The 27,995-nt window shown below is 50.0% G+C and overlaps 1 protein-coding gene across 2 annotated transcripts in view; it reads right to left on the bottom strand.

Annotated features, from left to right (window-relative positions):
• Positions 1-24,927, bottom strand: part of Rftn1 (raftlin, lipid raft linker 1) — a 196,310-nt gene extending 171,383 nt beyond the window's left edge. Inside the window, exons 1-2 of one of the 2 annotated variants that reach the window (XM_057752062.1) lie at positions 24,867-24,927; positions 8,023-8,175 (exon numbers count right to left, since the gene is read on the bottom strand). In XM_057752062.1, the coding sequence (XP_057608045.1) occupies positions 8,023-8,167 (145 nt within the window). In that variant the 5' untranslated portion in view covers positions 8,168-8,175; positions 24,867-24,927. Of the gene's footprint in view, positions 1-8,022; positions 8,176-23,794; positions 24,122-24,866 lie in introns of those variants that run through there. The other variant, XM_057752061.1, reaches the window with a different exon arrangement.
• Between the last annotated feature and the right edge of the window lie 3,068 nt (positions 24,928-27,995).

Here is a 27,995-nt window from a genome sequence, read left to right as displayed (position 1 = left end):
GAATATAGGCAATTCTCCCGCACCACTTCCCCCTCTTTTTGTGGCTTTATGTGGCTAACATAGATAAGAACAATGGATTAATATAAGCTACAATAGCTAATAAGTAGCCTGAACTAATGGGCCAATCAGTTTTATAACTTATGGAGATCTCTGTGTGATTTTCTTTGGGGCTTGCTGGCTGTGGGATATCAGGAGGGACTAAAACCCCAAAAGCAGGCCCTCCATGTTACAGGCCTTGGCACCAGAAAAGCCAGCACCCACTTCCTTCAATCACCCTCTTGTCGTAGTAGCATCCCAGGGCCAGAAAACAGCTCTTCCTGACCCCTTACACCACTGCCCCTTCCCAGCATGGTACCGCCCCTGCACACCACATGAAGGCAGATCTGGATCCACTCTCTCCTTCAACTCTGCAAAAGCTTCCCCCTTTCTAGTGGGGGGGGGCTTCCTGAAAGCCCAGCCCTGAGGGAGACTCCTTGTAATGGACAGGAACGTCTACTTTCATAGCACTGCTTCCTAGAAAGCCCCAGCCTAGGCTACAAAGAGTGCCCTTGGGGAAATACTGAGAACAGAGACAGCTGCAGGAGGATCAAACAACCCTAGAGGTCAAGGAAAGAAAAACTTCGCACATTGTCACCCACTGGAGCATTATCTGTTAGGATGTCCACACATACCACACAATACATGCCTTCCTGTTCAACTCCAGCCTTAGCTGCATCTCTTGCAGCTTCAACACTGTCAAGGCCTGGGCCCTTTCCAGGATGAACTGAGTAGATCTGGAGCTGCATCCCTTGCAGCTTCAACAATATCAAGGCCTGGGGCCTTCCCAAGATGAACTAAATAGATTTAGCACACAGCAGAGTTACGGTAAGTTTGTAAACAAAGTTCAAAAAATAATTCCATTGGACTGGGCATGGTGTTGCATGCCTTAATACCAACACTCAAGAGGCAGAGGCAGATAGATTTCTAGAAGCCAGCCTTGTCTACACAGTGAATTACAGACCAACCAGGACTACATCATGTGGCCTAGTCTCAAAAAAACAAAGAAATAACTTAATTGAGGACAATGATTCAGCAGATAAGGATGCTGGCTGACAAGCCCAGTGACCCAATGACAAGCCCTGGGACCCATGTGATAGGAGAACATAAACAGTTCTCACAAGTTGTCCTTTGATCTCCAACACACATACCATGGCATGTGCACACCCATATATAGACACTCACTGATATATGCAATAAAAACATTTTTTTAAAAAATGACTGCATTAATGGATGGATCTAGAAAACATTATTGAGTGAGGTAACTCAGACCCAGAAAGACAAACATCATATGTACTCACTCATAAGTGGCTTTTAGACATAAAGCAAAGAAAACCAGCCTACAATTCACAATCCCAGAGAACCTAGACAACAATGAGGACCCTAAGAGAAACATGCATGGATCTAATCTACATGGGAAGTAGAAAAAGACAACATCTCCTGAGTAAATTGGGAGCATAAGGACCATGAAAGAGGGTAGAAAAGAAGGGGAGAGGGAGAGAGGGGAGCAGAGAAAAATGTATAGCTCAATAAAATCAATTTAAAAAATGACTGCATTGACTTGTCTTATGTCCTCCCAAATATAAGCCACTTACAGAAATAAAGTATATGATGGCTTATGCCTAGGCAGATTTGTAATTAGTGAACATACAAGCTCACAGCAACACTACCACTGGCACCACCTCTACTCAGGGGGTTCTAACTCAGAACGTTCTAAACTACATCCTTCGTTAGCAGGCTTTCCACATCTGAAACTCATTGCAAATGAAGGTTCAGAGGTCTTGCCTCAGACCTACCGAGTCAGAGACCCCAAGGCAGAACCTGGAGACCTGGGGTCCAACAAGCGCTGGACAATTCACATGCAGCTGTGTTTGCAGAGCAGGGCTGTGAGCTCAGAACTGATTTTGTGACTCTGTTTCTGTGCTGGTCCCTACACCTACCAATCACGTTCACTGCCACCCCGGGAAATAGCACCGGGGTTTTTAAACTCACCAGTAAACACACAAATTCAGTGATGGAGGAAGGTCATTTGTCAATAAACAAACTGCCTTGGCCCATTTGATAGGCCATCCCTTAGGTGGGTGGAGTAGACAGAATAGAATGCTGGGAGGAAGAGGAAGTGAGCTCAGATGCAGGACAGCTCCTCTGAGAGACAGACGCCATGCTCCCCTCTCCCGGGCAGATGCAGGGCAGCTCCTCTCAGAGGCAGAAGCAATGAAGCAAGCCGCCAGGTCAGACATGCTGAATCTTTCCTGGTAAGACTGATGCTACACAGATTATTAGAGATGGGTTGATTGGGATATGAGAATTAGCCAGTAAGGGCTAGAGCTAATGGGCCAAGCAGTGTTTAAAAGAATACAGTTTGTGTGTCGTTATTTTGGGGCATAAACTAGCCAGGCGACCATGAGCCGGGCTGTGGGAAGAGGCCCACAGCTCCTACTACAATTCAGGGCCAAGCAATAACAATAATAATGATAAATTAATTTTCAGAGTGTGATAAAAACCGTGGCCATCCTCCAGGATAAGACCGTCTCCCAGCTGTGAGGGAAACACAGTCTGGGGAGAGGACAAATTCCAGACTGACTGGGCAGCTTCTGCAGTGGTGTTTGGGGCTGAAGCTGCCCACATTGGAAGCCAAATGACAGAGGACCCGTCTCTGACTCACTGTACAGCATGCATATTTTAAACAAAAAATGTCCCCTGTGCTCTTATCACAACTAAACAAAATCCACACACAGCATTTAAGGGTGGAGGCTGGCAAGTTTAAGTCTGCTCAGCATAATGTCAGAGAAAAATCCCAAAAGTCAGCCCGTACAGAGCCCTTGGCAGGAAAACCACAGGCAGGGGAATTTTTTTCAGTGTGGTCATGGGGTCTGCTGTGGGAACTGCACTGTGTCGTGGGAGTAGCTTACAAGAACAGAAGGGAAAGGAGACAGGCTTGAAGGTGCAGGCAATGGGGCAGAAAGAACGGCAGAGCCTTTGTTGGAAATCTTGAATTTATTTTTCACTTCCAATAGAAGGCTGGAGAATCAGGGATCCAGGAAGCTCAGAGTGGGGTGGGGGCATTTTGGGCATTCAGAACACAGGGAACATTCTCCCAACCTTCCTCAGCCTGGGGGCCAACAGCTAATTAGTTTCATTGCCTCTGCTAGTTCCATTTATGTCTACTTTTCTATTTTATGGAAGAAGCTAAGCCTGACTTACAAGGGTGCTGTTTCTCTGTGCAGAAGAGTAATAATAATAATAAAAACATGAACTAGAAGTCATCCCTTTCCCAGCTCCTGGTGCTCCAGATGATGGTTACCTAAGGCAGAGTCAGAGCAACCACTGTGTGACCTCATGCCATTGCCCAGGAGACTGGTAATCCCCAGGAGTATTCCTGATTTCTTACACGCCCCCTGCACCCCAATTCTCCTGTCCCCACTGCTACTATCCTGGCTGAGGCCACCTGCTCTTTGTCTGATAACTGCAATGATTTTCAAGTAGTTTCCTCTCCCTTCTTCCATTGCTGCCCTTCCATCCTTCCATCTAAACTAAAAAAGTCTTTGCAAAAACCAACTTTGCTCATAACACTCACTCTCTCCCCACCCTACAAACTTTCAGGCCTGCTGAGAGAGCCTGAATTCGCCAGCTCAACAACTAAGACCATGTGTGTGTACACGTTCACGTCTGCATCCAGGAGCCTTATGTGAGGTTGTGGGTGCACACAGAGGCCAACGGTCAATCTTGGATGTTCCCTCGGTGTTTCTCCACTTTGATTTTTGACCCAAGGTTTCTCATGTTTACCTGGGGCTCACCAATTCATCTAGGACAGTTAGCCAGAGAACACCAAAGGCTTCCCCAGTACCACCATGTCTGGTTCTAGGGATCAAACCCAGATCCTGAGCTTACACATCATTTTACCAGCTGAGTCATTTCACCATAGAACTGCCACTTGCTGTTCCCGAAGGCCAGGCTCCAACCCAACTGGACGCACATAGGTAGGGGTCTCTATCTGGGTTTTGTCCATGATTCTGTCCTCCCTTCATCTGAGAAGGACAGTGCCTCCCTACCCTCTTTGGATTGATTACCTTCTGCCTGCCTAGCTCCAACGACACTGGCAGGTCTCATACCTCCCAGCTCAGGAGATTCAGGTTTGAGGTTGGCCCTGAGGTTTCCTGGCACCAAGTTTTTAGGCAGTTACAGGAGGCACCTGAGACTCTGCTGCCTCACCTGCAAGGACAGAGTGTCCCCAGGTAACTCGGACTTCTGCAAGAATAGAATGTCAGGAAGCCAAAGAAAGAGGAATGTTTAGAGGAACTTCACCTGTAACAGACAGAAACTGGACTGAACTCAACATCCATCTTAGGTGAATGAGAAACAGCCTACCGTCGGCCACGGCATGGGCTGCCACACACTGGCATGGGCTGCCATATACTGGCACGGGCTGCCACACACTGGCACGGGCTGTCACACACTGGCATGGGCTGCCACACACTGGCATGGGCTGCCATATACTGGCATGGGCTGCCACACTCTGGCATGGGCTGCCATATACTGGCATGGGGTGCCACACCCTGGCATGACAGGCAAGCTCAAGGACACAAAGAAACCCCATGGGCAGGAGGGACCAGGGGGAAAAGAGGCCTGATGATTCCAAATCGGTAAACTCTAGGAAAACACAGGAAGAGAGCAAATTAGTGGCTGTGAGGGATGCAGAGTCAGAGCAACAACAGCACACAGGAAGCTGTGGGCAAGGACATTCCACAGCCTGCTATGGTGACATCTCCTGAGTCCCGAGGCACAACCAGTGCAGTGGAGACAAGTAAAAAGATGGGATCAGGAAGGAGTCCCCACCCAGGACTCAGCATATAGCAGACATTTAAAAAAGTGTTAGCTCCTGCCTGAGAGTGGAGAGGGCCTCGTGGCACGCTGGATACTAGCTAGGACAAGTGGGACTCGCCCTGACTTACATGCTTACTAGCCAACTTCCAGGCTGACAAACCAACTTCCGGGTTAACCAGGGCCTGAGCCCTGAGGACAAGCCCCTCCCAGTGAACAAGACAGCAAAGCAACAGCTGATGGAGAACAGCTGTCTAGGGTGGACGGGCAGACGCCGAGGCTGCAGAAGAGGGGGGCTCTGAAGGGAGGCTGGAGAAGCAATGGTTCCAGCTTGGCAGGAACTTGGTAGCAGGAAGGGTGGGGCCTATACAGGATTGGTGGGAAAGGAGGGTCTAAGAGAGCACAGTGCACCTCTGTAGACACAGTCTTCATCAGAAACAACGGGGCAGGTGGTGGTGGCGCACGCCTTTAATCCCAGCACTCGGGAGGCAGAAGCAGACGGATCTCCATGAGTTTGAGGCCAGCCTGGTCTACAGGGATAGTTCCAGGACAGCTAGGGCTAAGAAACCAGAATTAATCAATTAATTAAAAAAGAACCCGGGAGTTCAGAAAGGCTGTGCTAACAGACAGCCCAGAGTATGCTCAGCTTCACTTCATCCATCCAGAGAAATGTGCCAAGGAGTGGAGACTGCTCAGACGTGTGTCCTACACAAACAGGTGCTACCCAAAGGGCAAGCTGGCACCTTCTTAGTCCTGAGATCTGTATCCTTCACCTGGCACTTCCTGGGGAACTCATCAGAAATGCACAGAAAACCTGGTGTGCAACAGTGCTTACCACAACATTACAGCCCAGATCCCAAAGTGACTTAAAAGTCCAGTAAGGGGACTGCACTGAGTGATTAAATCATATCAAGCCATTAAATCATACTTTCGGAGCACTTGGAGGGCAGGGTGCATATCTAACCCTGCACTGTTAAGTTGCAGAAGGGCAGGATTTAAAAATATATATGGTTGATCCTTTGCTTTTCAATTATTAGCACCTATTAAGTGCCAGGCTCTGCCCTACACACTAAGTACTTCAGAAAACAGGCACAGTCTAGACTTGAGACATGGAATTCTGTCCTTTGAAGATGAAGGAAGGCAAATGGCAAAGAATTGGTGATATGTAAAATACACAGCACCTGAGGCAGCAGAGGCCACCGGGAGCAGTTTCCACAAATTTGAGCATTCCCTCCTGGAGGGAGGAGGAGACGTGAGACTGGGGGGTAAACTAATACGGTCTGGGAAGCTTCATAAGGATGAGGATGGATGGGAATGGGAACTGTGGGTGAGAAGAAGCCATGAGCACAAGCCACCAAAGTTGGTCTACCGCTGCGAGATGGTGGTAACAACACTAGTTTAAAGGGCATGAGAAGGAAGCAGCTGGAAGCAGAAGACACTGAGTTTGGTTCTGGTGATGTGGAAGGGGTATGAAGAAGCCTAGCTGTCTATGTCTCTTGGAGATCCAGAAACTGGCCCTTAGACAAAGTAGTGGCAGCAAGAAGAGGTGTGAAGAGGAAGGGAAGAGAAGGAGAAGAATACCAAACAGTCCTAGCTGTGAGCCAAAGCTTATGCTGAATGCTCCAAACACTTCCTTCTAATCATCACACCGCCCTGTGAGAGGGATGCATAGCCCAGCCCTGTGACAGGGACACACCGTCCAGCCCTGTGACAGGAACACACCGTCCAGCCCTGTGAAAGAGACACACAGTCCAGCCCTGTGACAGGACACACCACACTGTGACAGAAACACACCGCCCAGCCCTGTGACAGGGACACATCGTCCAGCCCCGTGACAGGAACACACCACCCAGCCCTGTGACAGGAACACACAGTCCAGCCCCATGACAGAAACACACTGCCCTGTGAGAGGACACACGGCCCAGCCCTGTGACAGGGACACACCGTCCAGCCCTGTGACAGGAATACACCGCCCAGTCCTGCGACAGGAACACACCGTCCAGTCCTGTGACAGAGACACACCGCCCAGCCCTGTGACAGGGACACACCGTCCAGCCCTGTGACAGGAATATACCGCCCAGTCCTGTGACAGGAACACACTGTCCAGCCTGTGACAGGGACACACCGTCCAGTCCTGTGACAGGAACACACTGTCCAGCCTGTGACAGGAACACACCGTCCAGTCCTGTGACAGAGACACACTGTCCAGCCCTGTGACAGGGACACACTGCCCAGCCCTGTGACAGGGACACACCGCCCAGCCCTGTGACAGGGACACACCACCCAGCCCTGTGACAGGACACACCGCCATGTAACAGGGACACACCGTCCAGCCCTGTGACAGGAACACACCACCCAGTAAAGTCCATTTTATGAACTGGGACTGATGCTGTAGCCCATGAGCCTGGGGCTTTACCACTCTAAAGCAGCCCTTGGACCAGCCTTCCTGGAGAGGGCTCGTCCCTGTCTCCTTCACACGCACAGATGCTTAAAGTCTTCCTCAGGCACCCAAGGGCGCAATATCTAAAGATACACTCAGGAAAAGTGTTGGTCCATGCTCTTAATTTTCTGAACTCCAAAGGAAGAGCAAGTCTTTTCCATTTTACATAGCGTTCAATTCATGAGTGGAACCAAAGGCTTTCCTCCATCTACCAGGATAACCTCCTGGACTCCCAGCCTTGGCCCGACTGCACGAGTAGCTCAGGACGTACTCTACCATGGTAACTTGAGCATCCTTTACCCGCCATCCCAGGGCCATATCCTGTCCTCTCCGACCTAGAGCACTGGTTGTGGGAGGTGACCCGACCTCATCCTGTCAGACTGGGCAAAGCTTAGCCCAGACTGACTAGAAGGAAACACTGGTCACGCGAACGTGGAGGAAGCAGGACAGACATATTAACGTAGGGGAAACTTATAGTTTTGCTTTGCAATTGACGACTGACCCACTGGTCATGTCTGGCCATGTGGTCCAGATCCTTCAGTCTCGGTCTCCTGAATGCTAAAATGACCGAGACCACCTTACTAGGTGTTGTTGCTTTACCAGCCACTCTCTGGCAAAGACGGATACAGAAACCCAGATCTCTTGACTGTCCTCCTTTAAGCCATGGGCTAGGCCTTATCCTACACTGTGTCCCAGCCAGCCACCCTCCTGGGCCCTGGACTCACCGGCAGTCAGCGTGGTGAACTCTAGGAAGCGGTATTCGTAGGTCACATCTACCTTCGTCTCCACCTGAGGTCTCCTCAGAGTTGAGTAAATGTTCCCAGGCCGCTTCTCTTCATGCGTCTCCACCTTGTTCAAACTGCAGCCCATTGCGACAGCTGACCAAATGTGAAACAAGCAGGGAGATGGAGATGTTTTTAGCGATAATTTTGAAACACAATAGCATAAAAGACCCCCAATTTTCTGGAGGACTACATCAAAGACCTCGGTGCCCAGGAAATCACACATGTGATTTAATACAGCTCCGGATACAGGGGACCAGGCCACCTCTCTTCCTATGAGGAAGCCATTACCAGCCATCCTTAGAGATCTGAGTGACCCCAAAAATGGCCCTGCTTTGTATCTTGTCTCCTCTCTTTGGGGAAATAATACCTCTGAGTAGCTTCCTCCACTGCCATCTGTACACATGATTAAAAAAACAGGGCCTAAAAAGCAACAGCGTGCATTACGCTGTCAGCCCATCTGCAGAAATGCAAGACGCACGTCACCTTCCACTCAGTTACTAAGGGGGGATAATAAGTTGTTGTTACAGTCTCTAAACTCTGGCATCCCTTCTCCCCTCAACAGTAATTATTTAGACAGGAATTGATATTCAAACATCTCAAAAAGTAGACGCTGGTATTTTTAAGGGTCTTGTCTAATAGCCCCCCTTCTCTTCTTTTTCAGACCAAACGGCAGGAAATAGCCGTAGGCTCCCCCACCTCCAGCCATCTCAGATTAAAATGAAAAGTGGCAGTGCATAATGGGGCCAGCGAGACATCGGCCAGCGAGACATCAGCCGCATCCGCACGTGCTGGAAAAGCAGTGGCCTCGGCTCACAAAGGAAGTGGAGAGAGAGATGGGGAAGCGGTAAGCAGAGATGGGATTCCCTTGTTCTCTGGCTGAAGTCAGTGACGGTTTTCTGTTTATTTGGACAGAATGACATTCACACGGTGACATTTTATGGGAAGGTTAGGTTCCTTCTACACCCTGGGCACTAACTGCTCTTCCTCTCCGGATACTGTCCTACTACAGAAAATGTTTGCCTAAAATACAAACTGAACTGGCTGAGAGTCTCTCTCTCTCTCTCTCTCTCTCTCTCACACACACACACACACACACACACACACACACACACACACACACACACACACAGGAACCGCTTCCTCCAAAGACAAGGATTTCCTTCACCAATCCATTCAGTGTTCCTAGCTTCCTAAAGCAATTTGGTAAATTCCAGAAAAACAAACCGAACTTCGGAAAAGCAGTAAGGGCATGGGATGGGAGGATGCGTGGAAGACTGGAAGCAAGAGCGGCACAGCCATGACAGCCTCTACTCTGCAGTAATTAAGAAAGACGTCAGAGAGAATTGATGGAAGCCGGAAGCCGGACTTATGCCTTAATAAGGGAACATTAGTGTCCAAGAACCAGAGCACACATGATTTATATGCGGATATGCGGTCTGTGTGAACTGATAACTTGGAAACTACGTTGTGTGCAAAGACCACTGGAGAACTGCACAATGCAAGTTCCTGCTATGTGCGGGGTGCGTGCGGGGAAGGAGGGAGGAGGTTCCCGAGTGCTGGGACCAGGAATCCAAAGAGTCCAGAGGTACAGTGTCCTTCAGTGCTGTCCATGGGAAAGGGCAAGCTCTGGAATCACAGTGCAAGGCTGGTGGGAGCCTGGGGAAGCTGAAATGAGCTCTGCCACACAGATTTGGGCATGCAGAAACGGCAGAGACCCTGCAAGAGTAAAGGGATGAGGCTGTGGAGTCTGACATCTTGGCCTACCAGGTCAGAAGGCGAGAGTCACCACTTCCCATAGTGCCTTTGTGAGATGGACAGGCCTTGACCTCCGAGAAATGCAGCCCTGCCCCAGCTGAGGCTTGGAGAGCAGAGTAGAGGCTAGACCTAAGCCCTTTACCTAACCCCTGTGACAGCCTTCACAGCTGGGCATGGTGGTGCTGTATCATCAGGGAAAAGACAAGCCAAGGGGCCAATGTCCCAACTGGCAGAGTCCTGCAGAGAAGCGTGGGGAGGGACAGGCAAGGGGAGATCTAAGTGCAAAAGAAGTTGGGAGAGAGCGACACAGATTTCAGGTTAAATCTGTCTGTTCTTCAGAGCACAGTCAGGGTGTCGAGGGATCCAGGGAATGGCTGAGCTACCTGAAGAGCACCTGTACACTTGCAGGCCAACCAGCTTCGACACTCGGACTGCACTCTGCGCCGCCGTCCTCACCAAAGCAGAGCTGGGAGGGAACATCACTCTCATCTCCAGCTGATGGGAGTGGGTTCTCATACCACCGTGCTCCGCAGAAGGAATTCATCCAAACCCCATCTAGGACTAGCTCAGGTGAGTAAGGAAAAGACCAGGAAAACACAGCAGCCATCCTGGGACACCCTCAATGAGCATGGGACAGGATGGATACATACAGCTGATGAAGGAACATATGGGGAACTCAAGTCTCCCGCTCATCAGGGGAATGGCAGAAGGGGCATGGGGAGACAGTGGAGGCTAGACCAGCCACTTAACAGGTTAGCCATCTCCAGACTGAACATTCAAAGCTTGAAACCTTTTGAGAGATGATACTGAAAAAGTTTGGATTCTGGAGCATTTAGGACCTTGCAGTTTCAGATGAGGGAGCTCAAATGGGAGAGTCTATACAAATATCTCCCGGTCTAAGATTCTGAAATCTGAAATGCTTCTGTCTGAACATCAGGGATCGTCATTCGTGCCAAGCGCTGGGGAGGGTACAGAGATGCTCGAGATTTGATTTAAGCTTTCTGTTCACTTTAAATATTTATTTTGAATTTTATGTCTGTAAGCATTTGCCTACATGTATGTCTGTGCACCATGTGAGGCCCTTGGGAACTAGGATCACAAGCAGCTGTGACCTGCCATGTGGGTGCTGAGAACCAAACCTGGGTCCTTTGCAAGAGTAGTGAGCACTTTTAACTTCTGAACCATCTCTCCAGTCCCCAATTTCATTTTTAATTATCTGACTTGTAATTGAGAATATGTTAGCTTTTGCATAAAATTTCCCTAATATGAATATGAATAAATGCTACCAAATCAGGTCACCAATATTTTTACATCTTCAAATTGTAAAAATAAAAGCAGAGCACACGGAATTCTCCTGCTTATCCCAAGAGGGACCTAGTCTGGAGAAATGGCGAGGTGTGGGGAGCCTGCAGGCACACCTGTCTGGTCATCCAATCCTCTCTAGACCTGTACCAACAAAAGTATGTCACAAGGCACGAGAACGCCCACGGTCCCACTTCTCAGAACCACGTGATGACCTTGCAGGGGGTTCGGTACAGTGAAACACACTCATGCATTGGAGAATCAGAAAGCAAGGGAAACGCAGAAACTAAAGAGTGGCGACTGTCTTAGTCAGTGTTCTGATGCTGTGAGCAGACACCCATGGTGACTGTCTTAGTCAGTGTTCTGATGCTGTGAGTAGACACCCATGGTGACTGTCTTAGTCAGTGTTCTGTTGCTGTGAGCAGACATCGTGGCAACTGTCTTAGTCAGTGTTCTGATGCTGTGAGCAGACACCACAGCCACAGCAGCTCTTACAAAAGAAAGCAAGAACAGCTCAGCACCCCGGGGAGCTCTCAAGAAATGCATCACTGTAAGCCTCACCCAAGGCCTGTGACCAGAGCTACAGTGACATTTGTGAAGCTCCAGCTGAAACAAAGCTTTCAACCTTGGTTGTCCTTTGGAATCAAGAGGAAGCTGTTAAATGCTGGTGCCTGGGGTCTGGGGGTGGAACAACCAAAGAGAAGTTGGCTAGGCAGAAGGTGACTGTGGACTGTCTGAGTTATGGTTTCCATTGTTGTGATCAAACACCATGACCAAAAAAACAAGTCAGGGAGGAAGGGTTCATTTGGCTTACACTTCAGCATTGCTGTTCTTCATTGAAGGAAGTTGGGGCAGGAACTCAAACAGGGTAAGAACCTGGAGGCAGGAGCTGTCGTGGCTTGCCTTCTTATAGAACCCAGGACCACATGCCCAGGGATGGCACCTCCCACCATGGGCTGGGTCCTCCACATCAATCACTATTTGAGAAAATGCCCTACAGCTGGCTCTCATGGAAGCATTTCCTCAACTGAGGCTTCTTTCTCTCTGATGGCTCTAGCTTATATCAAGCTGACACAAAACCAGTCAGTATAGGTACCGAGAGAGACTATGTCTCTACATGAGGGATGCTGATGCCGCCTATGGGGAAAGGTCTCTCTGTTCTCTGCCATGAGGACATGCTATAGGCTGAGGGTGTGTCTCTATCGCATGACCACTGGCTGCACTCAGAGTGAAGAGGACCCCAGTGGTGCCCACAGCCCAGCCTCACGATGCACGTGCTGCTACTTCTGCAGTGCCCGCTGGACTCCAAGGGTCAGCTGTGGTTTTAGCATGCATTCCAGTCTAGAACCTCTTTCTGCGCCAGACACCCTCTGGGGCTCTTCTGCCATCCTCATCCCCCCAAGCTCACTCACACCCATCCAGGAACTGCTATTCTGGGCCCGCCTCCTGTTTCCGTCTCCTTACGCTAGTCTAAGGCTCCACTTGGAACATATGGAAAGCAAGGCGACACCCCTGTGCCCCGACCTGGCTTCCACAAGGGCAGACCTTTCGCCTTATTTAATCCTCACATTTAATCTTTTGCAGAAAGGCGACATTTGGGGCACATCCTCTCAGCCCTTGTCCTCTCTCTTCCTATGACCCCTGCCTTTGCTTTCCCCCTTCCTGTGAAATCCACAGCAGCAGACAGCAGAGACCTGCCCTTCTCAGTGCAGGCTGGGGGAGCAGCCCTGAGTGTTTCTCTATGGTTTGAACGGCAGCTCCAGGCTACAGGCGTTCCTAGCGGTACCATTTGCTAACTTCTAGAAACTCAACAACTTAATGTGTCTAGCCTCATAACTAGACCCTTTGGGAAGTTAGTACATCTGTATAGGGAGAAAACAATCTGTCCCTTCCTAAGTAATGCCAATCACTCACTGACTCTTCCTGAAAGCAAGATGCCTCCCAGCTTCCCAAACATCAAAGTCATAGCAGTGATTTCCTTAGCAGCCACCCCGGAGTTCAAGGTGAATGTGATGTCAAGCGAACTGTCTCAAGCCATGAAGGGTATCTTACCGATATTGCTGGGTTCCCTTAAAAATGTAAACTATCCTTTGTTCCCCTATCTGTGAGGGATTTCAGTGTTTCTGGGGTATAAACTCTGGAATCCCAATATATGGTATTGTTGCATGTGATTAAAAAATATACACGCATGCCACCACCTCCCTTCTTAGCAGCCATTCCCCTTCTTGCCATAAATGAACCTGCTTGGTAAAGTCTCCCCTCCTTATGTAACTCCCCAGACAGCTGTCTCCAGTTCCAGAGACGTTCTGTGACCCGGAGTATTCCTACCACTGTAGAATACACTCCAAAGGGAACAAACCGCTTGCCTAGTAGGCCTGCCCTTCCTTGGCACCTGTGGTGGCCCCATTTCCCTGGAAGCATCCAGGATCAACCCGCAGGGCCCACCTGTCTTACAGTACACTCAATCACATCTGGTCTTGGGGCCAGAACTGAGAGATGCTTCAACTCATCAACTCACTAGCCAAGCCACTTGCGTTCTATGAACAGTCAAAACTTTTTGGGAACTGGCCTTCTTCAGCCTTCTGACGTCCACCCCCAGCCTCTGCAGACTGCGCTCCAGTACCAAAGAGAGAGTTAGGGAGTGATCAGACCCAGCCTGGGGGCCTGGCTGCCTCCCCTCTCCAGCATTGTTTCTCACTGTAAACTATGACCTCAAGTTAAGTGACAAGAGGCCATGGCTTGCTGATATACACACCCACAGTCCTCCCACTGCAGATCCTCTGTCCACTGAAACACCAGTTGAAGCCCACCGAGACCTTCAGATACAGCCAGCTTTCTTAGGGAGGACATCAGTAGGCTATGGGGTGTGGAGGTGCGTGTGTGTGTGTGTGTGTGTGTGTGTGTGTGTGTGAGAGAGAGACAGAGACAGAGACAGAGACAGAGAGACAGTGTGTGAGAGAGAGAGAGAAAGAGAGAGAGAGAGAGAGACAGGGACAGAGACAGAGAGCAAGAGAGGGGGAGGGAGATTCATTTTAAGGAGTTGGCTCATTGGCTTCTGGGAGCCGACAAGTCCAAACATCCCAGGATAAGGAGGCCAGAGCTCCAAGAGCTAGTGTTGTAGTCCTCCACCCCAACACAAGTCACCCAGCAAACATTCCCAGGCGTGAGACAGGCTCTCACTGAGCTTTCCTCCGAGAGCAACATGAACCTCTCCGTCCTTGTGAGACACAACACTAACAACAGACCCAAGTCACCGCTCCACCCATGTCTAGCTTGGTGAAACAATGAGCTCACTGGGCCTACTTAAGGAAACATGGGTGACCCCCAAACTGCCGCAGTTCTGGAGAATCACATGGGTGACCCCCAAACTGCTGCAGTTCTGGAGAATCACATGGCTGACCCCCAAACTGCCGCAGTTCTGGAGAATCACTCCAGCATTAACGATACCTCTCCCGGAGCTCTGGGGACGGCATGCCCGCCCAGCTAACATTTCACACTCCATATATTTTAACATACCCAGAGGCCACATGCAGTCAGGGAAAAATTACACACAGCTGGGAATAGGGAGGGAGACAGAGGAGGGAGTGGTTGGAATCTCAAGTGAAGCTCTAATGGTGACATCCCCAATAAAGAAATGTCAACAGGGTGCCCGAGGGGCATGTAGACACCAGAGCCAGGCCAATCTGAGTGGCCTGGCCTGCCATCTGGGGCCATGGTGTCATCTGGGCCAGGGCTGCTACTGAGGGACATGTCTGAGTCCATGGCCCTACCACAGCCATGATCTGAGTTGATGTCCGTAGCTCCTGATAGCATTGAAGGCCATGCCAATGTCAGGGGTCTGTGCTGCCACCTGGGGCCATGTTGGTGTCTGAGGGCTGCACTACCCATGGGGCCATGACAATCTGTGTGGCCTGTGCAGTCACATGGGACCTGAGATTACAGGCCTACGTCACCAGGCACACCAATGTTGCAGTCTCAAGGCAAAGACTATGCAATTACAGAATTCCTTCCTGCTGGGAGCCCTTGGTATTTTCTCTAAATTCTTCAGCTGATGACTGAAGTACACCCCCAGGAATACTATGAAGGGCAAACTGCTGTACTCAGAAGTCTGCCAATCTCAACAACAATCACGTTTGGAAATCCCCTGCAGCAAGACTGATGTTGGAGCAAAAACAGGCACCACACTCTGGCCAGAGGGACAGGAAATAAACCATCATTCTTACTGTAAGGCCAGCAGGTCTGCCTCTGTACTGTTCCTTTACCTAATAGACTGAGCTTCACTGCCAACAAGCTTCTTCCTCAGGGCTGGCCACACCAAAATAAAACCAGAGTCAAATTCTGAGAACGCTGTCCTCCACAGAGCAGCTGCGACTGCTTACAAATGACCTTCAGGGCGCTGGTGACTCTCAGAGGAGGGAGAATGGTTGTTAGAGCCTCCCAAGAGTCAGCCACGCCTCCCACACTTCTGCCCCAACAGATCACGTGTCAGTTTACTGAAACAGAGACTCCATATTGGCAGCCACGGAGAAGGTGTCATCCATGCTGCGGTGAGACTCTCTGGTGGTATGGATCTTTAGAGGCCACGCACCCTTGTAAGAAACCCCTTACCCATGCTCTGTAAGTAAGCGCAACCGAATAATTAGTACACAAAGCCTTGGGTGGAGTGATACTCTGGTCTGTCATTGGTGCCACATCTGCAGTGAGCAGATGCTGCCAACTCCCCAGGAAACATTCAAACAACACTTTCTTTCATGGACTGTATCTTTCAGAGCACAAAAATAGACAACAGATATATAAAGAAAAATAACGAGATTTCATCTTCAAAGCACGTCGAGTGGAGAAAGAACACAGAGGGGAGAGTAATTACCAAGGGAAAAGGTGGCACTGCCAGGGAAGGTGTCACCCAGAAGTAACATTCAAGCAACATCACAAAGGAGGTGGCAGAGCAGTCCTCAGGATAAGGAGCGGTGGCCCAGGCATGGCGGTCACACTGTAAACAAGTTGAAGTTTGGGCCAGGACAGTGCCTGTGGGTGGCCAGGCATGGTCTAAACTGGAAGGCCTCCCACCCTAGGGACTGAAGCTAAGAAGATGTAAATCCCTGACTGTGATGTCAGGAACAGAGAGACCAGATGGCTCCGAAGTGGTGGAGCAAAGGTTGAATTCTGGGTCTGTTCTAAAGGCAGGAACGCGGATCTATGGATAGTCCGAGCCAGTGGTCTGAAGAAGGCTGGAGCATCCAGCCCCAAGAGGTCGGAGGAGAGTTAACCACTTCCGTGGGATGTGCAAAGTACCCAGTTGGTGTACCAGCCTGGAGCTTTGGTGGCACCCACTCCTCTCTGACAGTGGCCTCCGAACAAGCAGTTGGCAATTCATCATCCATTCAAGGCCAACCCCAAAGGAGCAGTTAATAGCAGAGCTACCAAAGGCCAAAAAGGGGACCTTTGAAATATGGCCCTGTGGCCTTCAAGTTCTTTTTGCTTTTTATATCATCATCATCATCATCATCGTCATTATTGCTATATTATTGTTGTGGTTGTTCTATTTCATTTACTGAAAGGTGGCATATGCTACAGTAAGCATGCGGAGAGCAAAGCGTTAATTGCAGGAGTCAGTTCTCTCTTTCCGCCATGTGGGTCCTGTGTTGCAGATTTGTGTTATCACTCTGAGAGCACCAATGAAGTCGGACCTTGGATGGGAGGGCGGAATTCATGGTCAGTTGGCTGGAATGGACCATAGAGTTTTCTGGCCAACTCAGTGGAAGACAGGAAGAAGGAAGGGCTTGGAGGATGCAGGCTTTTCAACCTGAAAATGTGGCTCATAGGGTCAGCCATTCTTTCCTCCACTGTTCTTTGGACTTATCAGACTTTTACCTCAATTTCTGAGTCCTGAGTTTTTATTAATACTTAAACAGTTAAGGCAAATGCTTTAGTCCTGGGGTCTAACTCAGGTCAGCAGGCTTGTTGACAGGTGTTTCTACCCACTGAACCATCTTTGCCGCCCAAGTTCAGCTTCTTAAAGTGCAGTCCAGGGTTTGGATGTGCAGGCACAGGAGTCAGAGAACCTACTTCAAACCTACTTCAAACCTTCCTTGTGTTACTTCAAGGAAGCCCTGGGTCAGTTTTTAAAGCTGTGACAGAGACAAGTGTGACGGCTTCTTGTCCAGAGACAGCTACATAAAGACGGTCAGTGCTGAACACAGGTTAAGATGCCCCAGGCATGCAGAATGAGGATCAGAAATGTTACCCAGAGGCACTAGGGCTTGGCTTAGTGGTAGAGCACCTGCCTCTCATACCCAAGGCCCTGAATCCCATCCCCAACACCATGCGGTAGACAGAGAAGTGTCAACCATCCAGCACCACAGCTTGTTATCCGTTATAGAGAGTCCTATATAGCAACGTGGCATGGGTTGCTACATCACACTGAGAGGGTACTTATAAGGAGTCAGAAGATACAAGCACACACATAACCCACCCCCTTTTCTTTTCCAAAACAGGGTTTCTCTGTGTAGCCCTGGCTGTCCTGGAACTCGCTCTGTAGACCAGGTTGGCCTCGAACTCAGAAATCCGCCTGCCCCCGCCTTCCCAAGTGCTAGGATTAAAGGCATTCGCCACAACTGCCAGGCAACACAAACCCTTTCTAAATTGAGAAAGGATTTAAACAAGTGGACCTGTACTTTATATTTCTGAAATTTGAAAATACATAGAATTGACACATTCCATTAACAGTTCTGTGACCACCCAAATCTCTTCCCACCTAACTTCATCATGGACAGCAGCGATCACAGCACCCTCAATCCAAACACGGGAGAGCAGGCCTACAAAGGGGTTCGAGTTCCTCAGCACAGGAGAAGTGGGAAGTAGGTCCTTTCCAAATACAAACACAACAACTGAAGTCGATCACCCTCGGCAAAGCTCCCACTCTGAGGAGATATAGGGCAACAAAATGGAGCATTTCCTGTGGAGAAGCCAGGGAAAGTCGTCAGCGCCTAACTGAAAAGTGTGGAAGCCTTTGATCTAGGATTATGAAGCAGATGAGCCTCTCAGAGTCCCACAGTGACAGGCACAGTTTGTCTGAATCTGGCCACGAACAGTGGGGACCACCTTCCCTTCTTCTTTGATCCCCACATAAAGGGAAGAGCCACTGAATAATGGGGACAGCTAGAGTTCCTGACCCTCTCCATCATCCCTGCTCCTCCCTCGCAGATAACACCCCTGCCTCAGCCCTGACAAACGGCCATCCCTAGAGAACATGAGCTGAGTGTCTAGCTCTCCGATTCTGGCCCATTGAGAACACTTCTCCTTTCTGAATTCAGCCCAGGTAGGGCGTCATTCCCACAAATGCATATTTAAAAGCTGGACTAGATTCTTATTTTGAGAGCAAGGAATTAAGAGGACTCAAGCAGGGACACTGAACTGCCTGTAATACTGATTTTTCATGAAAATATATCTTGGTAAAATATGCAATGATGATAATGAAAAGCCCCTTTGGGGGCTCAGGAGAAAAGAGAAACTCGAATCTATGTCAAAAACTGTGACTGGGAGGAACGCTATCTCACACACACACACACACACACACACACACACGCACACGCACACACACACACACACCGGGAGGAAAGCTATCACACTCCCCCCACCCCAATCCTCCAATCCTCCGAAGGGTAAACATAAAAGGAGTGCCTGCCAAAGTGCATCTGTCTGTGAGGAGGAAAGTGCCTGAGCCGTTGCCACCCCTGGAGTCAGTTCTCAAGCAAAGGGTAAGGCAATGTGCACAGCACAAAGCAACTGTCCCACAGAGCTAGCAGCAATGGCAGACACGGCTCCAATGCACACGGCTCTAGACGTCTAAACTGTGGCTAGCACTCCCGTAGAAGCACAGTCTGGTTTTAGCCCACTTCGGCTCATTTAAATCCACATGCTGACAGCTACACACGGCTAGTGACCACTGTACCCCAGGCACTCAGTGACATCACAACCCCAATTGATGGACCGGTACCTTTCACTTTTTCAAAACAAAAGCCAGCTGTGTAGGCATAGGCCTTTAACTCCAGCACGCAGGAGAGTACGGGGCCAGCCTGGTCTACAGAGAAAGTTACCCTGTGTCCAAAAAACAAACCAAAGAACCAAAAGTGTGTGTGTGAGTGTGTGTGTGTGTATGCAGGTTATAGCCACACGTGCACTTGTGCCAAGGTGTGCTCACGAAGGTCAGAGGACAATTCCCACCCTGAGCCCCGGGGACTGAACTCGGGCCATCGGGCTTCCTAGATAAGCATCTCTGCCTGCTGAGCCATCTTGCTAACCCTTATTTTACTTTTTGAGTCAGGGGCTCTTCTTGATAGCCCAGGCTAGCCTTGAAATCTCCTTCTTCCTGCCTACAGCTCGTGAATGCTCAGATCACAGGTATGTGGCACCACACCAACCTTCAAAGTCAGAGCTCTACAAGCCCAACTGTGCCAAAACTCTGTGCCTTTGAGACAAAGGTACACAGGACACTAAAGGAAGTGACTGCAGAGGGCCATTTCCTGTCATTTTGTCTGGCTGCCCCAGTGACACTCCGTTATGCTGTGTCTTCATCTGTTATGTGCTGTGCTCCAGAAGATGCTGCACTCGTTACACCCGAGTGCTACAGTCTCCCCTACAGGTAAGCGCAAGGCTTGTGGAATGCTGACCTCCTCTTGTCTGAAAAGCAAACGGCATCAGCTCTCATATCTCCTGAAGATGACTTAGGTGACACAAATAAGGTGCCAAGCAGCACCTAGCAATTAGTATAACACCTAATATTTGGTTAATAGTGATGGAAATCTGTTATGAAACAGAACGATGCTACTATCCTGAAGTTCTGTCGGCGAAGTTGTTCTGGGTATGAATAGTTAGTACCATCCCCCCACGGGGGTGAACCATCTGCTGAGAGCTGGGACCATGATCTCTCCGCAACCGTACCCACGGTCAACCTCCGAAGATACAGCCACCCAGATGGCTGCTCAGTCCTCTCATGGATGTTTGCTGTGTTGTTTTTACTGTATAGTGTTTACTGAAGTTCCGTAAACGACAGAGCCCAAGACCCTTTCCAGTGTCTCGAGACTGCACGAGTCCCCTGAGACACCTTGAGGATATGAAAATATTTCACCCTGTGTTCCACCAGAGAACCACACTTCCTGTCTCCTGGATCACACCAGGTCAGGCCCTGCCTTAGGTCCCACAGAGAGAGACTACAGTGGAAGAGCCTCTTAGGGGCCACACCCCTTTTCTCAGTAATAAGAGTTTGGGAGAGCCTGACTATGTTTCTCAAAAAAAGGCAAATCACAATCTCAGCAAAGTTGCTCCATCCTTACCCACTCCAACTCTGCCCTGTATTCCAAAGAAAACGCCCACCCTGGCGAAACCCAAAGGGCACCTCCACCAAATTCACATCAGCACAACAAATGGCCCAGAATCCCCCAGGAGTTTCTAGGCAGAAGTTCAGTGGGGTTCTGTGGAACCTGGGATTTTTTGTTTTTCTTATAGCAACCATCCAATCTTTCATGGTCTAGGTCTATTCCTCTATGGAGATCCCCTCTGTGATGCTCTCTGAAGAGAGACAGCATCTAACCTTTCACGATCTAGGTCTATTCCTCTATGGAGATCCCCTCTGTGACGCTCTCTGAAGACAGACAACATCCATCTTAGCAGCTGCAACAATTTTAGTCTAAATCGACTTAAGTGCTGGGGAGATGGCTCAGTGAGTAAAGAGTTTGCTGGGCAAGAGCGAGGACCTGAGTTCAGATCCCCAGGACACACCAGAGCTGGAGAGCACATCTGTAATCCCAGGACTCTTGGGGCAGGTGTGGGGAGCTGAGTTCAAATGCCCAGGACACACCAGAGCTGGACAGGGCAGGTGGGAGGAGCTGAGTCCAGAGCTGGACAGCACATCTGTAATCCAAGGACTCTTGGGGCAGGTGGGAGCTGAAGGCAAGAGAGAGAGACCTCGTGCCTCAAACTAGGCAGAAAGTGAATGTAAATCCCCAAACTTATCTTCTGACCTTCCAAACACATGTGTGGTATGAACACACACACACACACACACACACACACACTCTACAATAAAGATTAAACCCGTTAACTGACGAGTCAAGGTCTGCTTCTCATAGGCCCCTCTACCTATGAAAACATGCCCAGGAGTGTCCCAGCTGCTCCCAAGAGAACACTGTCCTCCAGCCCCAAGAGAACGATAATCTTACTAATCATCCTGATTTAGATCTAGGGGATTGTTATGTGATCTTCAGTACATCTGTACTTCTTCTATGAGTGTAAAATGGACTCTCCACACTAGAAAAAGGCCTAGCAATTTCCTCTATACACTATACACACCTCTTCTGTGACACAGGTATCATCCATGAGAATGGGAGCTGTGCCCCTGGGAACTTGTGCACAAACGCACAAATATTCACAGCACTGTTTTCCATAATAACCAACAACTAACAAAACTTGGCTATAACCCATGTGTCCAGGAACAGGGGGCTATACAAATAAACCATAGCACATACACACACCTCCTGGACATAACTCATCAGTAAATAAATGAATTACTGAATGAAAAACAAACTATTCAGAACTGCAGAATCTGTATATACGACGTTCAGAAAACAGGCCAAACTAAAAGCATAGTAAGACAGAGCAGAAGTTAGGGGCTGGAACTGACTGGTGGCCACGAAGAAACCCAGGTTGATGGTACATTATCTGTCTTTACAAGGACTGTTACATGGTGCATGCACACGTCAAAACAGTGTACAGGCATATCTCTCCGGCCTCCTCTACCTTCTGAATTCTGAGATTACAGGAGTATGCCACTGTGCCTTGCTATGTATTATATGGTCCCTGTTGCATCTTTACTAAATGGTAATTTTTGTTTGCTTGTTTGTCTGTTTTAGTGGGTGCTGGCTAGATGTGGTGGTGCATATCATTATTCCAGCACTTGGAAGAAGCATCACTGGAAGTTTGAGGCCAGCCTGGTCTACACAGTGAGGGATCCAGACTAGCCAGGGCTACATAGGGAAACACTGGTGAGGCAGCCATGGCCACCAAGCCATGGGACCGCACAGCTTCAGCTCTGATGTAAGCAAAGCCCTGAGGAACACAAGTGGGTTTAAAGGAACCCCCATCACGCAGGCCTGTTTCCCTATAGACAAAGCAATTACTTGAAATCAACCCAAATTTCCTACTCCAGAGGGAGAGGAAGAATCCAATGACTTGGACCCCCAATTTATTCTATTTCAATTCCTGCGCCAAATCCATTAGCTGGCTGCACAACCCACTTCATTTGCCCCTCGTCCATGATGTCAGAAAGACAAAGGCAAAACAAACCCATGTCCTGGCCCACAATGTGGGTACAGGGAGGCTCCCAGCTCGGGGTTGGGATTGCTCAGGCTTCATGAAACCCCTGCAGACGGCAGAAGAGTATGCAAGCTCACTCTAGGGTTACACTGATTCACTGGTGTTAGAGCAAATACACCATACAGCTGGTTGCTTAAGCTTTGAGGGTGGTTGGTGACATGTCTGTCACTTGAACTTCCTCTGAATTCAACTATATCCGAAGGTAAAATTAGGAATCCTGACAGCCAGGGGTAAACTGAGTTGAGCGGCTCTACCCACAGACTTGTAGGTCACTCATATTACACCCGGGCTTCCTTCCTGGAAAAGGTTTATCCTGAGATGACACTCCATGGCAAGGGTTGGGAGACACCTGTTCTAACCGCTTCCCCGGCATCTGAAACCGGCTGTATGGACAAGAAGGGGCTGCTGCTTGGCAGCCACTCACATATAAAGATCTGTGCCAGACTCTTTAAAATAAAAACAAATAGTTTTTGTTTGTAAGCCCTAAACAAACTCACTAACACCACCCACCGCCCACAGGGGGCAGCTGAGAGCCAGAGCCGGCAGCCAAGAGGCAGTAGGGAGCAGGCGCGGGGCTAACCCTGCCCTTTGCGATTCTGGCCTCCAAAGATAGCGGTGCCAGAACCAAACTGGATCACTTGCCTGGCAATACACAGACCTCCTCCCGGCCCAGAGCCCATGCCTATACGGACTAGCCCCGTGCCTAGCAAAGTGTAATAGGATGAGGCAAGAAAAATCCCTTTTGAAAGGGGATGGGGAGGCGGGGAGATAGCCGTTTCTGGTGCCAGAGACTCGGTTCCCGGAATCTCCACCGAGTCTCCACGCCTGCCCAGTCTGCTTTCAAGAGTCGCGCACCGCTGCCCTGGGTCGAGCACACCTCTCCGGGAGCACGTGGGTGGTGGCCGCTCCCATCTGCCCCGGGCCAGGCCGGGTGACCACTAGTAGCTGGTCCTAACCCACCTGTAGCCTCTGAGCTTCCGTCCGCGTCCTTCTAGTAGTTACTGCGCCTGCGGAGCCCATGACCCCCCAGCGGGCGACAGACCCTAGGGCTCCCAACCCACTCGAGTGTTGTTTTTTCTCTTTATCTTAAAAAAAAAAAGTTGGCCCAGAACCAGGTGTTCCATCGATCAATCCCCATCCCCATGCGACCTGGACCAGGGGGTTTGCCTGGCAGCTCTGGAGTCCTGAGGTGCCATGAGGAGCTGTCTCCCTGCTCATCGAGATCAGGAGCCGCGGAACCAGCGGCCGAGGCCTCTGCTCGCCACCTCGCCGCACGCCCACCTACCTCTGGGGACCAGTGACGGCGACCGTGGCGCGGGTTCCCAGAGACAGCGTGCAGCGTCCCGGGATGAAAGTTTGTGCCATGCAGAGCAGGGCGGCGCGCGGACGACGGGGCCCCGGGGGTGGGGGCAGAGCGCGGGGCGCGGCCGCTCGCGTGTCGTAGGTCCCTCGGGCGCTGGCCGCGCGGGTACCTTCCAGGAGCCAGTGGCCGCCGCGCTCCCGCTCGCTGCGCCTTGCGCCCTGCGCGCTCCGACTCCAGCCCTGCTGCCCCCACCCCACCCACCCCGCGCCGCTGCCGCCGCCGCCGCCGCGCGTCCGCCCGCCCGCTACACTTCCTCTTCCTCTGAACTCATGAGCAAAATATGCTGCGCTGTATCTTCTCGGGGGAAGCCTAGCGGCCCCTGGCAATCACGCGCGAGAGACCCGTCGGCCCCCGTGCGCCGCCGCCAGCGCTCAGCCACCCTGGCCCTCCCCCAATCCCCGTTCCCCAGTGCCGGGCTCTGGAACCCGCTTAGGGGAGCACCAAGATTCTGGAAAGGCGACCGCCATCAACATGCTGATGGCCAGGGTGGGGAGCAAAGCTAGAAAGAGGTACATTCTCCACCCATTCCACAGGTGGGAACGTCCCCAAGCAGCGCGCATGCTGCCGGGTTTATCTCTTGGCAAATAGTGCTGGGGAGAGAAATAGTGCCACTGGCCTCAGCCCCTCCTCCCCCACCTTATACAGAAATCCAAAGGTTTAAGATCTTGGAGAGATAGGATCATCTTAGCCTAGCAAGATGGGTTTCTCAAGGAGAATATTCCACAAACCAAAGTGAAGATGTGAAGTAGTGTCTCTTTGGGGCCAGTGAAAGAGAACAGAACTGCTTTGAGAGCAGGAACCCTAGAGACAAATGGTCAGGATGGATTCCTGCCTTCTGTCCTTTCTCCTTTGTGACTCTAGTGACTGGGCCTGTTCATCTGCCAAACCACTTCCCCGTGCATTATTGAATGGGAAATGCTTGGAAGCATTCTATAACTCGGCTATTATCGTTATTATCATCATTACCATAAGGGGCTGAGATCTAATTGATTACCTTGTTCTGGTTGGGCAAAGAAGAGTCCTTAGGCAGTGGAGCTACGCGGTGAAGGGCTGATCTAGGCCGTGTGTTTTAATGAGGTCCGTCTGGTACTAATAACTCCCGCCAGGGGGAGGAAGTACTGCCTTGTTTGCAGGGACTACTCTTGTGAGAGACTCCGGGATTTTCTTTCCTGTAGCCATCTGTCTTCTACTTCCCGCCACCATTTCACCCGATTTATGTTCTTTACCACCTTTGCCTCTCCACCTGTCCACATTTTCCCATCCCTGCTTCCCATTCCCAGCTGCCCCACTGGGAGAAAATAGCAAGCCGGGTCAAAGGGTCCAGGGCACCGCTAGTATTGAAAGCTTATTTGTGAAGTTAAAGGGAGGTCTTTCTGCTAAAGATCTTGCTGAGACCTGAGAGTCAGGACTCACGCTGTGCTGAACCCTGGGTGCTCAGAGCACACAGAAAGCAGCACCTGCAGGTAGCAGCCAGTGGTCCCCAAGGAATCACAGGGCATTGGAAAGGAGGGAAAGAGAGAAGAGGTTATTTTTAAGCAAATTCTTTCCAGTTATACATTTTGTGCATGTGTGTAGTTTTATATTTGTATGTGGTTTGGGGTTTGGGTTTTTTGTTTTGTAAACACTGGGTCCTTGGGGTTAATAAGATATCCTGACATTTTTCTGTTTTCCTCCACTCAGTATTGTCCTTATTGCCAACACTGTGTATTTAAATGTCTCCAATAAACTTTCTCTGCCTAGTTCTTCATTTTTCAGTTTAGTTTAGTTTTGTTTTTCCTGGAATGCTTGACCTGTCATGCTGCTTCCTACCTGGTACACAGTATTCGATAAACATGAATTGAGTTCTCTGCATCCAGCTCATTGAAAGCGCTGTGTGGCCGACATTCTACAATTATTGACAGTGTTCCCATTCGCTTTCCCCTTTAATGCCTGATAAGTAGCCCAGCCTTGGGTTCACTTATGTCGTACAGAAAACAGCCTGGACTGCTGTGGGCCGGGTGGTTAGGGGACAGACCCTGGGCAGCTGGGCCTTACCTCTAACTGACCTCATCTCCCCAGCCTCAATCCCAGAGACACTGGAGCTGTCTCCTGGTGGGTTACCTTGGCAACCTCCCAGTGTCGTCTGTTAGAATGTCCTAGGGCGGCAGCTTTTAATTCTCTCACAGCAGTCTCTTCTGGGGGCTTGTGTAATGGTGCTGTTTTTCTCCTGCTCACACTTCCTTCCCCTATGATTTCACACTAAGTACTTGTGAAGGGAGCTGAACACGAGAACGACCAAGCTATTACTGCACAACAGGTCACAGATGCTCCCTGAACTGGGATGCGGCCTGTGGGAAGCTGATAAAACACAGGCCTGAGATAATGGGGAAGCCGGTTCTCCTCATACCCTCTGGGAAAAGGAGGGGAGGCCTGTGTAAACCCGCCTCAGCTCAAGGGAAGGTGTGTCCTAGCTGGAGCGATTTCACCCTGGTCTTGATACACCCCTCATCTGGTGACAGCCACAGCCATAGCGGTTTTAATGCCCTCTAGCTATGCTGATCCCAAGACGACAGCACCCTACCCTGCCCACCTTTTCCCACACGGACCTCAAACCATAATTCCACCTGAGCCAGGCACACCCTGATCCTAACTTATCCTTGAGTAACTCTCTTCCCATGACTCTGAAGACAGAAGTAACAACCTGGGACAGAAGGTAGGCCTGACAAAAGCATGAGATATGAAGGACTACTGCCTCAATTGTTCATTCGTAAGACCTGAAAACCCAGAGCTTATGCCCAACCCTGTGAGTGGCAGTCAGGCCGATGGGCGACATAGGTCATCTATGACCCGTGAGACAGTCATCATTATAGTGAGTGCCAGAGGTAGCTCTGCAGCCACAGTGCGGTGACCTTCAGAAGTGCTCCATCCTCCATGGTTAGGGGAAGACGGTTCCAAGCATGGTGACTGTGGTTCCTGCCGTAGACAGTGTGGTAGAAGCCGCAGGGTGGTGTTTTCTGAGCAGCCCCTGCCCTTTTTTCCCTATAATGGAGTAACTCTGGCAAATTGGTTCCTCCTGGTCACACTGGAACAGAGCACACGTTGGTCAGTGTGACAAGCCTCTGATTATGTCTTGCGGTGCAGTAGGAGAATGTGAATTGGGTGAAGGCAGGAAGTTTGTGATTTTGCATATGTATTGATCTACGTGGACAAGCAACTCCTGTCCAAAGTAGTCAAACCAGTATTACTGAGAAAGCCGTTCTCAGGCATCACCAACTGGAGAAGTGTTGGATGAAGCCAAGCATCCCATTCACCCCCATGCAGAAGGCAAATATTACTGCTATTCTCTCCTGAGTCTGCTCCTCGGTTTATCTCTGAGTTCCCAGTCTGTGAGACAGTAGGTTCAGGGGACAGAGGCCCTCCTGTGGCTGAGACAGAATGTGCTTTCTGGAGCAAAGCATCATTGAGACTGGATCTCAGGAATCAGGTGAAACACTCCACTCTCTGCTTCTTGTCTCCCTGCATAGCCTGAGCAGCGGCCTGGCCTTGCCAGCAGCCTGCACACCCAGGGCTACCTTCAGGGCTACTCTGTTAGTGGGACACGGTTGTTGGTTTGTATTAGTGAATAAGTCATATTGCCAGAGATTCAATATACATACACAATGGCCAGTATATGTGTGTGAGTGTGTTTTGAACAATGAATTCCTGTATTGCGTCCTCATATTCCCCAGATATAAAGAGGGTGTGGGGTACCAGCACTGGCGCCTGTACCAGCTCCTCTCATCACTGGGATGGAGTACCTGAAGGTGGTTACTTAAGGGAAGGAGGATGTAGAGCAATGGTCCAGGAGGTACCGTCCATCAGCATGGGGAAGTCATGATGAGGGAGCTTCTGCATGTCTGTAGCTGAGAGAAAGCAGAGAGAAGTCGTGAATCAGGAGCTGATCATAAATTTCAAGGTTCACCCCATGAACCTTTTTCCACATGGACCCAACCCCTAAAGTTCCACCCCCCACAAAAAAAACTCTGTTACTATCAGGAGGAGACGAAAAGGCATGTGTCTGTGGGGGACATTTCACACTGAACCATAACAGTATGCAGACAATAAGAAATTATCTGTATATATTAATTAATATGAATTTCCTTCC

This window comes from Chionomys nivalis, chromosome 19 (genome assembly GCF_950005125.1).
Source record: "Chionomys nivalis chromosome 19, mChiNiv1.1, whole genome shotgun sequence".
NCBI classification, from domain to species: Eukaryota; Metazoa; Chordata; class Mammalia; order Rodentia; family Cricetidae; genus Chionomys; species Chionomys nivalis.
Note: the sequence above shows the minus strand (reverse complement) of the source record. Positions and strands in the feature narration are given on the sequence as shown.